Below are 11,670 nucleotides of genomic sequence, written 5' to 3' on the forward strand. Positions count from 1 at the left end.
TATCTGTTTCACCTCTCTCTATCTGTCTCACCACCTCTCTCTGTCACTCTCTGTCTCACCTCCTCTCTCTGTCTGTCTCACCTCCTCTCTCTGTCTGTCTCACCTCCTCTCTTTATCACTCTCTGTCTCACCTCCTCTCTCTGTCTGTCTCACCTCTCTCTATCACTCTGTCTGTCTCACCTCTCTCTATCTGTCTCACCTCCTCTCTCTATCACTCTCTGTCTCACCTCCTCTATCTGTTTCACCTCTCTATCGCTCTATCCCTGTCTCACCTCCTCTCTCTTCTATCTGTCTCACCTCTCTCTATCGCTCCATCTCTGTCTCACCTCTCTCTATCTGTTTCGCCTCTCTCTATTGCTCTATCCCTGTCTCACCTCCTCTCTCTATCTGTCTCACCTCCTCTCTCTGTCTGTCTCACCTCTCTCTATCTGTCTCACCTCCTCTCTCTGTCTCATCTCCTCTCTCTGTCTGTCTCACCTCTCTCTATCGCTCCATCTCTGTCTCACCTCTCTCTATCTGTTTCGCCTCTCTCTATCGCTCTATCCCTGTCTCACCTCCTCTCTATCTGTCTCACCTCCTCTCTCTTCTATCTGTCTCACCTCTCTCTATCACTCCATCTCTGTCTCACCTCTCTCTATCTGTCTCACCTCTTCTCTCTATCTGTCTCACCTCTTCTCTCTGTCTGTCTCACCTCTCTCTATCGCTCCATCTCTGTCTCACCTCTCTCTATCTGTCTCACATCCTCTCTCTGTCTGTCTCACCTCTCTCTATCGCTCTATCCCTGTCTCACCTCCTCTCTCTGTCTGTCTCACCTCTATCGCTCCATCTCTGTCTCACATCTCTCTATCGCTCTATCCCTGTCTCACCTCCTCTCTCTGTCTGTCTCACCTCTCTCTATCACTCCATCTCTGTCTCACCTCTCTCTGTCTGTCTCACATCCTCTCTCTGTCTGTCTCACCTCTCTCTATCGCTCCATCTCTGTCTCACATCTCTCTATCGCTCTATCCCTGTCTCACCTCCTCTCTCTGTCTGTCTCACCTCTCTCTATCACTCCATCTCTGTCTCACCTCTCTCTATCTGTCTCACATCCTCTCTCTGTCTGTCTCACCTCTCTCTATTGCTCTATTTCTGTCTCACCTCTCTCCATCTGTCTCACTTCTCTCTATCGCTCTGTCTCTTTCTCACCTCTCTCTATCTGTCTAACCTCTCTCTATCGCTACATCTCTGTCTCAGCTCTCTCTATCTCTCACCTCTATCACTCTATCTCTGTCTCATTTCTCTCTGTCTGTCTGTCTGTCTTTGTCTCACCTCTCTCTATCTGTCTCACCTCTCTCTCTATCTCTATCCCACCTCTATCTGTCACTCGGTCTCTGTCTTACCTCTTTGTCTGTCTCATCTCTCTCTCTGTCTCTCCTTTTTCTTTCTGTCTCACCTCATTCTATATTTTTAATCTCTCTGCGTGTCTCACCTCTCATTCTGTCTCCCTCCATGTTCACGTTTTGTGCGTGTCTTCCTATTTCTCTCTTTCTCTCTCTCTCCCTCTTATTGAGTGTGAACGTTTTCTTTCATTTCTCTTTCTCTCATTTTTTAATCGTTACTTTTTTCTTTGTGCTCTTTTCTTTTTTATCTTTCACATCTCCTCTCTCTTTTTTCTGCACCTCTCACTTTCTCACTCATCCCACCACCGTCCGTCTCGGCTCTCACTCTCTCTCTCACTCTCTCTCTCACTCTCTCTCTCACTCTCTCACTCTCTCTCTCACTCTCTCACTCTCTCTCTCTCTCTCTCTCTCTCTCTCCCTCTCTCCCTCTCTGTCTTCCAGTTATCGTTTTCTTTCTTGTTTTCTTTTCCTCTGTATGCAGATCACCACTACACTCTCTCTCTCTGTTTCTCTCTCTGTCTCTCTCTCTCTCTCTCTCTCTTTTTTTTGTTGTTTTTGTCTGTGCCTCTCTGTATGTCTCGATCACTCTTTTCTGCCCTCACACTCTCCTTTCTCCCTCCTTTTCATGTTTGGAAGATTACGACTCTTCACACAGACTGTAATAAACTCACACACACACACACACACACACACACACACACACAGATCCATCTTTGTGTCTGTCCCCACACTGCAGTTTCTCTCTGTGATTATTTAATCTAACACCTATTACTGAACAGCGACAGTGTGGCATTGTGGGTAGGATTTCTGTACAGCGGTCCTGCAGCTCCCCCTAGTGGCTCCTGTTTGTTATATATTATGGGTGTGATTTTAATAACCAATAAAAAAAAATATGTGCAAATGAACTTCTCTCTCTCTCTCTCTCTGTGTGTGTGTGTGTGTGTGTGTGTGTGTGTGTGTGTGTGTGTGTGTGTGTGTGTGTAGCCGTGTGATGACATATCGGGAGCATGGTGCGTGGGTGGTGAAGGCTCACCTGCAGAGAGAGACAGACGGACACATCATCAGTGTTAGGTAACACACACACACACACACACACACACATATACATAGACAATCAGACTTCAACCCGACTGCAGGTGTGATGTTTAGAGGGTGTGTGTGTGTGTGTGTGTGTGTGTGTGTGTGCGCAGTGTAAATGGAGATGTGCGTTTCTTTGACCCCCGGATGCCCGACTCCATCAACGTGTTGCAGACTGTGAAGGGACTGACGGCGCTCGACATCCACCCACAGGCCAACCTGTTCGCCTGGTCAGTGAAAATACAGCACTCCCAAAATTACTGCACTACGTAGTGAACACGCTGTGGATTAGGACACTATGTAGTGAACACGCTGTGGATTAGGACACTATGTAGTGAACACGCTGTGGATTAGGACACTATGTAGTGAACAGGGTGTGGATTAGGACACTACGTAGCGAACAGGGTGTGGATTAGGACACTACGTAGTGAACAGGGTGTGGATTAGGACACTACGTAGTGAACAGGGTGTGGATTAGGATACTACATAGCGAACAGGGTGTGGATTAGGACACTACGTAGTGAACACGCTGTGGATTAGGACACTATGTAGTGAACACGCTGTGGATTAGGACACTATGTAGTGAACAGGGTGTGGATTAGGACACTACGTAGCGAACAGGGTGTGGATTAGGACACTACGTAGTGAACAGGGTGTGGATTAGGACACTACGTAGTGAACACGCTGTGGATTAGGACACTATGTAGTGAACAGGGTGTGGATTAGGACACTACATAGTGAACAGGGTGTGGATTAGGACACTACGTAGTGAACACGCTGTGGATTAGGACACTACATAGTGAACAGGGTGTGGATTAGGACACTACATAGTGAACAGGGTGTGGATTAGGACACTACGTAGTGAACAGGGTGTGGATTAGGACACTACGTAGTGAACAGGGTGTGGATTAGGACACTACGTAGCAAACAGGGTGTGGATTAGGACACTACGTAGTGAACAGGGTGTGGATTAGGACACTACATAGTGAACAGGGTGTGGATTAGGACACTACATAGTGAACAGGGTGTGGATTAGGACACTACGTAGTGAACAGGGTGTGGATTAGGATACTACATAGTGAACAGGGTGTGGATTAGGACACTATGTATTGAACACGCTGTGGATTAGGACACTATGTAGCGAACAGGGTGTGGATTAGGACACTACATAGTGAACAGGGTGTGGATTAGGACACTACGTAGTGAACACGCTGTGGATTAGGACACTACATAGTGAACAGGGTGTGGATTAGGACACTACATAGTGAACAGGGTGTGGATTAGGACACTACGTAGTGAACAGGGTGTGGATTAGGACACTACGTAGTGAACAGGGTGTGGATTAGGACACTACGTAGTGAACAGGGTGTGGATTAGGACACTACGTAGTGAACAGGGTGTGGATTAGGACACTACGTAGTGAACAGGGTGTGGATTAGGACACTACATAGTGAACAGGGTGTGGATTAGGACACTATGTAGTGAACAGGGTGTGGATTAGGACACTACGTAGTGAACACGCTGTGGATTAGGACACTATGTAGTGAACAGGGTGTGGATTAGGACACTACGTAGTGAACACGCTGTGGATTAGGACACTATGTAGTGAACAGGGTGTGGATTAGGACACTACGTAGGGAACAGGGTGTGGATTAGGACACTACGTAGTGAACAGCTTGTCTGTCACTTCGTCTCTTTCTAAACTAATAAATCTCTCTCTCTCTCTCTCTCACACACACACACTCTCTCTCGCTCCCTCTCTCGCTCTCTCTCTCTCTCTCTCTCTCTCTCACACACACACTCTCTCTCTCTCTCTCTCTCTCTCTCGCTCCCTCTCTCTCTCTCTCTCTCTCTCTGCAGTGGTTCTATGAATCAGTTCATCGCCGTGTATAACTCCAGTGGTGATGTCATCAGTAATATTAAATACTATGATGGCTTCATGGGGCAGAGGATCGGCGCCATCAGCTGCTTAGCTTTCCACCCGTACTGGGTAACACACACACACACACACACACACACACACACACACACACACAGAAGCCGTGTTCACATTACAGTTCCACAGACCCGCATTCTCTGTGTTTATGTGACACAGATATGATTTTTTTGTTAAGATAAAAGTTATTATTGTGTTTTCAAATGAAGAAACACTTTACTGCAAACTCCTGAGTTTAATCTCTGTCTCAGTTTTTCTCTCTCTGTCTCAGTTTTTCTCCCTCTCTGTTTTTTTATCTCTGTCTCAGTTTTTCTCTCTGTCTCAGTTTTTATCTCTGTCTCAGTTTTTCTCTCACTGTCTCAGTTATTATCTCTCTGTCTGTTTTTATCTCTCTATCTCAGTTTTTCTCTCTCTGTCTCAGTTTTTCTCCCTCTCTATTTATCTCTTTCAGTTTTTCTCTCTCTGTCTCAGTTTTTCTCCCTCTCAGTTTTTTTATCTTTCTGTCTCAGTTTTTCTCTCTCTATCTCAGTTTTTCTCCCTCTCTGTTTTTTTTTATCTCTGTCTCAGTTTTTCTCTCTCTCAGTTTTTCTCTCTCTGTCTCAGTTTTTATCTCTGTCTCAGTTTTTATCTCTCTCAGTTTTTCTCTCTCTGTCTCAGTTTTTCTCCCTCTCAGTTTTTTTATCTTTCTGTCTCAGTTTTTCTCTCTCTCAGTTTTTCTCTCTCTGTCTCAGTTTTTCTCTCTCTGTCTCAGTTTTTATCTCTGTCTCAGTTTTTCTCCCTCTCAGTTTTTTTATCTTTCTGTCTCAGTTTTTCTCTCTGTCTCAGTTATTGCTTAATTAATATGTGGTTGTTTTTATTAGTACATTGAACAATAGAAAAATAACAATCTCTTTTCCTCTCTTTTTCTTTCTCTCTTTGCATCTGTCTCTTTTCTTCTCTCTCTTTCTTTCTCTCTTTCTTTATGTCAAATGCCTTCTCTCTTCTCCGCCCTGTTTATCTTCCTCTCTTTGTCTCTCTATCTCTCTCTCACCATCTCTTTCTGTCCATCTTTCTGTCTTCCTTTCTCATTCTTTCTGTCTCTCTCTCTCTTTTACCCCATCTCTCTCTGTCTGTCTGTCTCTCTTTATCTCTGTCTGTCTTCTTCTCTCACCTCATCTCTCTGTCTCTCTCTCTCTCTCACACCATCTCTCTCTGTCCATCTGTCTCATTTCATCTCTCTCTCTTTTCTTCCTCTCTCACTCTCTCTGTCTCTACATCACTGATTTCATCTCTTTCCATCTCGCGCTGTCTTTCTGCCTGTCTCCCACTTCCTCTTTGTCTATCTCTCTCTCTCTCTCTGTCTGTCTATCTTCCTCTCTCACTCACTCACTGTCTGTCTTTATCTCTCTCTTGCCCCATCTCTCTCTGTCCATCTGTCTCTCTTCATCTCTCTCATCTCTCACTCTCTCTGTCTCTCCATCGCTGATCTCATCTCTGTCCATCTCGCTCTGTCTGTCTGTCTCTTTCTCTTCCTCCTTTCTCTGTCCTCTCCCTGTCTGTCTTCCTCTCTCTCTCTCTCTCTCTCTCTCTCTCTCTCTCTCTCTCTCTGTCTTCCTCTCTCACTCACTCTCTCTCTCTCTGTCCATCTGTCTCTCTTCATCTCTGTCTGGCTTCCTCTCTCACCTCATCTCTCTGTCACTTTGTCTCCCAATTTTCTGTCTGTCTTCCTCTCTCAATCTCCCATCTCTCTTTCTCTGTCTCTTTTTCTGTCTCTCTCTCCTTCTATCTCTCTGTACACCTCTCTCTCTCTTTCTGTCTTACCTCATCTCTGTTTTTCTCTGTCCATCTCTCACATTTCATTCAAAAACGTGTTCCTCTGTCTCTCCATCGCTTTCTGTCTGTCTCTCTCCGTCTAGCCGCACTTGGCCGTGGGCAGTAACGACTACTACATGTCCATCTACTCAGCGGACAAGAGACTGAGATAACACCGTGACCTCTGACCTTTTGACCTTACGTGCCCCACGTGGGCGGGATGTAAATGACTTCTTGTACATATGCAACTACCACCATGAATGTTTAGTGAAGGCTGCTGAACTCTCACAGTCACTATTGGAATAACAACAGTAATAATAGAGTCATTATTATTATTATTATTATTATTATTATTATTATTATTATTATTTTGGAGTTCTTGATTGTAGACTTGGCTGTGCTGAGCAGTGTGTATATTTAAACTGCAATTATCAAAAACAGATACATATATTTTACAGATCAGTGAAGGAGGCAGAGAAGTTGCCTCTCTTTGGAGTCTAAAAAGGGGCGGGGCCTGGGGGGCAGGAAGTGCCCAGGGTACTCTTTACTAATGCATTATATTGAGATATGGAGTGTTATAAGTGGGTGGAGTCTTGCTGTTAATACTTTATGTGAGATATAGAGTCTGAAAAGGGGGCGGAGTCTAGGAGTGTGGGTGGAGTCTTATAACAAATGCATCATGTGACCGTGGGAGTTGAAAAAAGGGTGTAGTCTGGGAGTGTGGGCCTAGAAGTGGGTGGAGTCTTATAACAAATGCATTATGTGAAAGAAGGGGCGGAGTCTGGGAGATGGGTCTCAAATCAGGGGCCTTTAAAGGGGGTGGGCTCTAGGAGTGTGGGCCTAGAAGTGGGTGGAGTCTTATAACAAATGCATTACGTGAGACCAGGGGCCTTAAAAGGGGACGGGATTCAGACATAATGCATTACATAATGCATTGGTTTTGACCATGAGAAAGGGGCGGAGTCTGACAGCAGAGACTTGAAAGTGGGTGGAGTCACACTATTAATGCAATATGAGATTGAGTGTCTACAAAGGGGTGGAGTCTGAGGGTCATCTCTTGCCAATGCATTTTATGAGATTGGGAGTCTAGAAAAGGGGCGGAGTCTGAGATTGGTAGCCTGGAGGTGGGTGGGGTCATGCTGCTATTGCATTATAAGATTATGTGTCTAGAAAAGGGGTGGAGTCTTGGAGTTTGTGGGGGTCACACTGTTATTGCATTATATGAGAGAAGGAGATGAAAAGGGGCGGAGTCTTGAAGTCAGTTCTCAATATTAATGCATTATGTGGGCGGGGTCTGAGAGAGTGTAGCCCAAAAGTGGGCGGTACCTGGCCCTGGATGAGGTTGTAAAGGTTGGTAGGGGTGATGTCAAGCAATGAACACACACACACACACACACACACTCCAAATGCATTGTTTATACATGTGCTGATGTCACGATTATCACAAATACTTAATCACGGTTCACGATATTGCATTAAAAAAAGAACTCAAGGAGCACAAACATGTCTCCTGTCATCTACAGGACAGTTTATCGTATCGTAGATGTTTAACATCGAGGTATATCGTACAACTGATTATTGCCCCGTGCCTCATATACGCGCTCCAACTGCATAAGGAGGTTTTAGATCCTTTAGGATCAGTGAAGTAAAGCTGCTTAATGCATCATTCTCTCTGATCCATCTCTGAGTAGCATGTTTTCTCACACACTTGCCTCATGGCTTAGCCCTTAGCTTGTATAATCTGAATGTGTAAAATGCATGCATGTGCCAAAAAACACTTAATCTGGATATTTTTGTTTTCGTTACACAATTTTATTTTACACTTTTCTGGAACTCTCATCTACGAAACAGAACGGTTACTTCTCCGACAATGATGTATACGACACTTCACATGCATCCTGGAATATTGTCCTGATAATCTGTTATGTGATATATTATGTTACACCATGGGAAAATACTCCTTCCTGATTGGCTGGTGGGTACGTGTACGTTTTTTCACTCGTTTTGCGCAGAAGCTCTGCATTTTAACATATTTTGCTACAAGTTATTAATCAGAAATACGCAAAAAGAGCCAGATGAACCAAGCGACATGTGAATCTGGAGTGATTGACAGATGCGTAGGTGGGAACTCTCCGATATTAACTGATCCCCTGGAAGCCCCGCCCCCTTTTCCTCCATCTTAGATTATTAATCTCTCATCTTGTCTCGATTTTCCTGGTTGAAAGATGTCCTCACTTTCTGTCACAGTAAACAGAGAGAGTTTAGAGTTCATTAATGTGAAATAAAATCTAGCAGTGTGTGTTCCACTTAGCTATCATTAGACGAGTATATAATTAACATCGGTTCAGTATCTTTATTGAAAAATTCGATGAAAAATAGACCTACAGTGAAGTGCCAAACCTAACACTTTACAAATCATTTTAATGGTAGTGATTTAAAAACACTTTGCTGTCCTGTGTGGTCAAGACTCTCACGCTAGAAAATAGACAAGTGATGTGAGAACGGAAAAAAAAAAACGCAGCAGTTTGAAACCGAGGCTTCGTAAATGTTCGTAAACGAAACTGAGAGGCTTCGTAAATGTTTCTCAATGATATAAAAATAACATGGAGAAACATTTACGAAGCCTCTGAGTGTTTAAACACCGCAGAGTATCGGTGATATAAGTGCGTTATCAGGGAGGCTTTATTACACCATCACTACCCCAGTTTCATTTGCGAACAAGCCTCCTATGTAGGGGAAAAAAAACGTCCTTACCAAATGTAATTGTAAATGTGGAAATGATGTAAATTATAGTATCGTGGACCGTGATAAAAAGTTGGACAATTATCGTGACAACATCGGCACATGCCTCATCCTACATATATATTCTACTTCACTCTAATAGGACGGATTGTTTTATATACACTGACTTCCTCTAGTGAAACAGGACTCACTTCTGAACACTGCTGGGGGAAAAACTGTATCTTGGGGAACCTTTAAAGGTTCTATGGAGAACCCTATAACCTGGTGTTTACCTGTAATACAGGGTTCCAACCTTTTTCTTTTCCTTTAAAGTTGTATGAAACATTTCATTTTTGTTGTTTACATTATATGCGGTTTTCTGATTATTTCTCACCCTGTTTCAGTACCGTATTTAACACGTCCTCGTCTTTACCACTTCCCCTCACTTCCTGTCACATGAGGGACCACTATAGGTACAAAGCAACACGTGTGGAACAGCTTGCTAACTAGTTATTGGCAATGCAGTTTGACTTACAAAGTCTAATAAATGGAACAAAATTCATTTCACTGATGTAGAAACGACCATTAAAGGTGCGGTTTGTAATTTTACAATTTATTTCTAGACTCGTAGCAATCGAGAAATCATAAAGATTCCTTAGTAAAACTGTATTTTGCAAATTGCCATACAATCAACTCTGCTAGTTTTTTGTTTCAGACTTGTGTTTAAATTCTTAATGGTCCATAAAATTAGCTCCGCCCCCACAACCCCCATTCCCCCCAGTCAGACCAGAGCAAGCAGCTCAGTCTGGGCCGGTTTTCTTACAACACATCTTACAAGGAATGTGCTGTTTCAGCAGATAGCATGGGGTTGTTTATTAGGGGACAGGGAAAAGGTAGATGATGTAATTGTTTTTTGTTTATTTACCTCACAATCAGCAGAGGGCGCTAAATATCGCACACTGCTCCTTTAAGATGGCGAAGAAGTTTCAACCAGTGGAAGACTTAAAGAGGGCGTGTTAAAACAGTACTTGTGAATTTGTTTATTGTTTTTTTTTGTGTGTGTGTGTATGTTGCTTGTTGTTCTTGTTTATGGCTTCTTCTGCCGCGATGCTGTTGACGATATTTCAGCTGAAAATCTCTCCACACACACATCTCACTGTCCTCGCGTATAACTTTAGCCGCCAAACGCAAATTTAAAAAAAAAAAAAAACAGCAGCCCACAACCAATCGGACTGATTTCAGGAGCTTAAAATGAAGGACTTCAGCCCGTGACCCACCTCACGCCCGCTGCAGCGCCCTCTAGAGGAGCGGACGACTCCCCGATGCACACCCGTACGACTATCTCGCTTTGAGTTTTAATGTTTTAGATTGAAAATGTTGAAAAAAAAAAAAAAAAAAGAGAAGCTAGTAGAATGAACTGATGCAATCAGGTGTTCTCTCTGTGACTGTAGACTGCTTTTGCTGGCTGTGGTTTTTATGACAGGAGAAGAAATCGTTCAAATAAAACCAAATATGAATATGAATGAACCTCTGCCTCATGTTCTTGCGTTTTTAAAATCTGCATTTCAATCCAAGCTCAGAGCTGTTATCTATCTATCTATCTATCTATCTATCTATCTATCTGTCTATCTATCTATCTATCTATCTATCTATCTATCTATCTATCTATCTATCTATCTATCTATCTATCTATCTATCTATCTATCTATCTTACCCTGCTTCATAGCATGATATTTCATTGATTAACTCCTTTTGCATTCTGATTCTGACTTTCTCACAATTTCTGTATAAAACTGATTTGGGGGCGGGGCTGATGTTAGCTCAGTTAGTGACATCACAAATTACATTCCAGTTTAGGTGTTGAACAGAACCATCATGCTAATCTAGATAGCTAGTGTAGCCAGTATTAGTGATGAACACCGATCTTAACAGGTCCGAAAGCATCTAAGCGAAGTGGTCTCAGCCCGCTTCCACGTGAACTCTAGTGAGAAAGTGATTCGACTCTGAATCGACTCACTACAGGAAGTGAATTCGACTCTGAATCGACTCACTACAGGAAGTCAATTCAACTCTGAATCGACTCACTACAGGAAGTGAATTCGACTCTGAATTGACTCGCTACAGGAAGTGAATTCGACTCTGAATCGACTCGCTACAGGAAGTGAATTCAACTCTGAATCGACTCACTACAGGAAGTGAATTCGACTCTGAATCGACTCGCTACAGGAAGTGAACCAAACATGCCATGTGTTCTGGGTTGCCACTTTTTGTGGAGTTTTTTGCGAGCTGTTAAACTGAGCCAAAGGACAGAACTGTAGCGCCACAGAAATGCCATGTGAATACATGAAAAGAGAAAATAAACATTGGATGTGACCCACAAAATGTTTTAGACTTGTTATCTATATAATTATCTAACCATTTATTTAGCGCCGGCTCCATGTTGTCGGCGCTCTGGGATTTTTTGTGATTTCTGTGCATACTTGGTAAAAGTTTGTTACTTTTTTCAAGTTTATGAGGAGGTTTTCAGCCCTACACACCCCTCAGACAACATTTTTTGTTTGTTTGTTTGCTTTTTTTGTTCATCCAAATATATGGAGAGTGAAATCAAAGCAAACCAAACAGCAAACAAACCAGAAGAATCAATTTACTCTGATTCAGAAACAGCAAACAGGCTAATAGGACTGAAAGTACCCTTTAAAGACTGAATTTACACACTAATTCATGTAAAGACGTTAAAATGACTAAATAAACAATACAATTTGAATT

The 11,670-nt window shown here is 43.0% G+C and overlaps 1 protein-coding gene across 11 annotated transcripts in view; it reads left to right on the plus strand.

Moving 5' to 3' along the window:
- rptor (regulatory associated protein of MTOR, complex 1) overlaps window positions 1–10,431 on the plus strand; it is a 109,587-nt gene extending 99,156 nt beyond the window's left edge. For all 11 annotated transcript variants that reach the window (XM_053228085.1, XM_053228111.1, XM_053228083.1 and 8 more), the window contains 4 exons: window positions 2,364–2,450; window positions 2,570–2,686; window positions 4,317–4,446; window positions 6,288–10,431. In XM_053228085.1, the coding sequence (XP_053084060.1) occupies window positions 2,364–2,450; window positions 2,570–2,686; window positions 4,317–4,446; window positions 6,288–6,356 (403 nt within the window). In that variant the 3' untranslated portion in view covers window positions 6,357–10,431. The remainder of the gene's footprint in view (window positions 1–2,363; window positions 2,451–2,569; window positions 2,687–4,316; window positions 4,447–6,287) is intronic.
- Window positions 10,432–11,670: the final 1,239 nt, after the last annotated feature.

This window comes from Pangasianodon hypophthalmus, chromosome 2 (assembly GCF_027358585.1).
Source record: "Pangasianodon hypophthalmus isolate fPanHyp1 chromosome 2, fPanHyp1.pri, whole genome shotgun sequence".
Classification (NCBI taxonomy): domain Eukaryota; kingdom Metazoa; phylum Chordata; class Actinopteri; order Siluriformes; family Pangasiidae; genus Pangasianodon; species Pangasianodon hypophthalmus.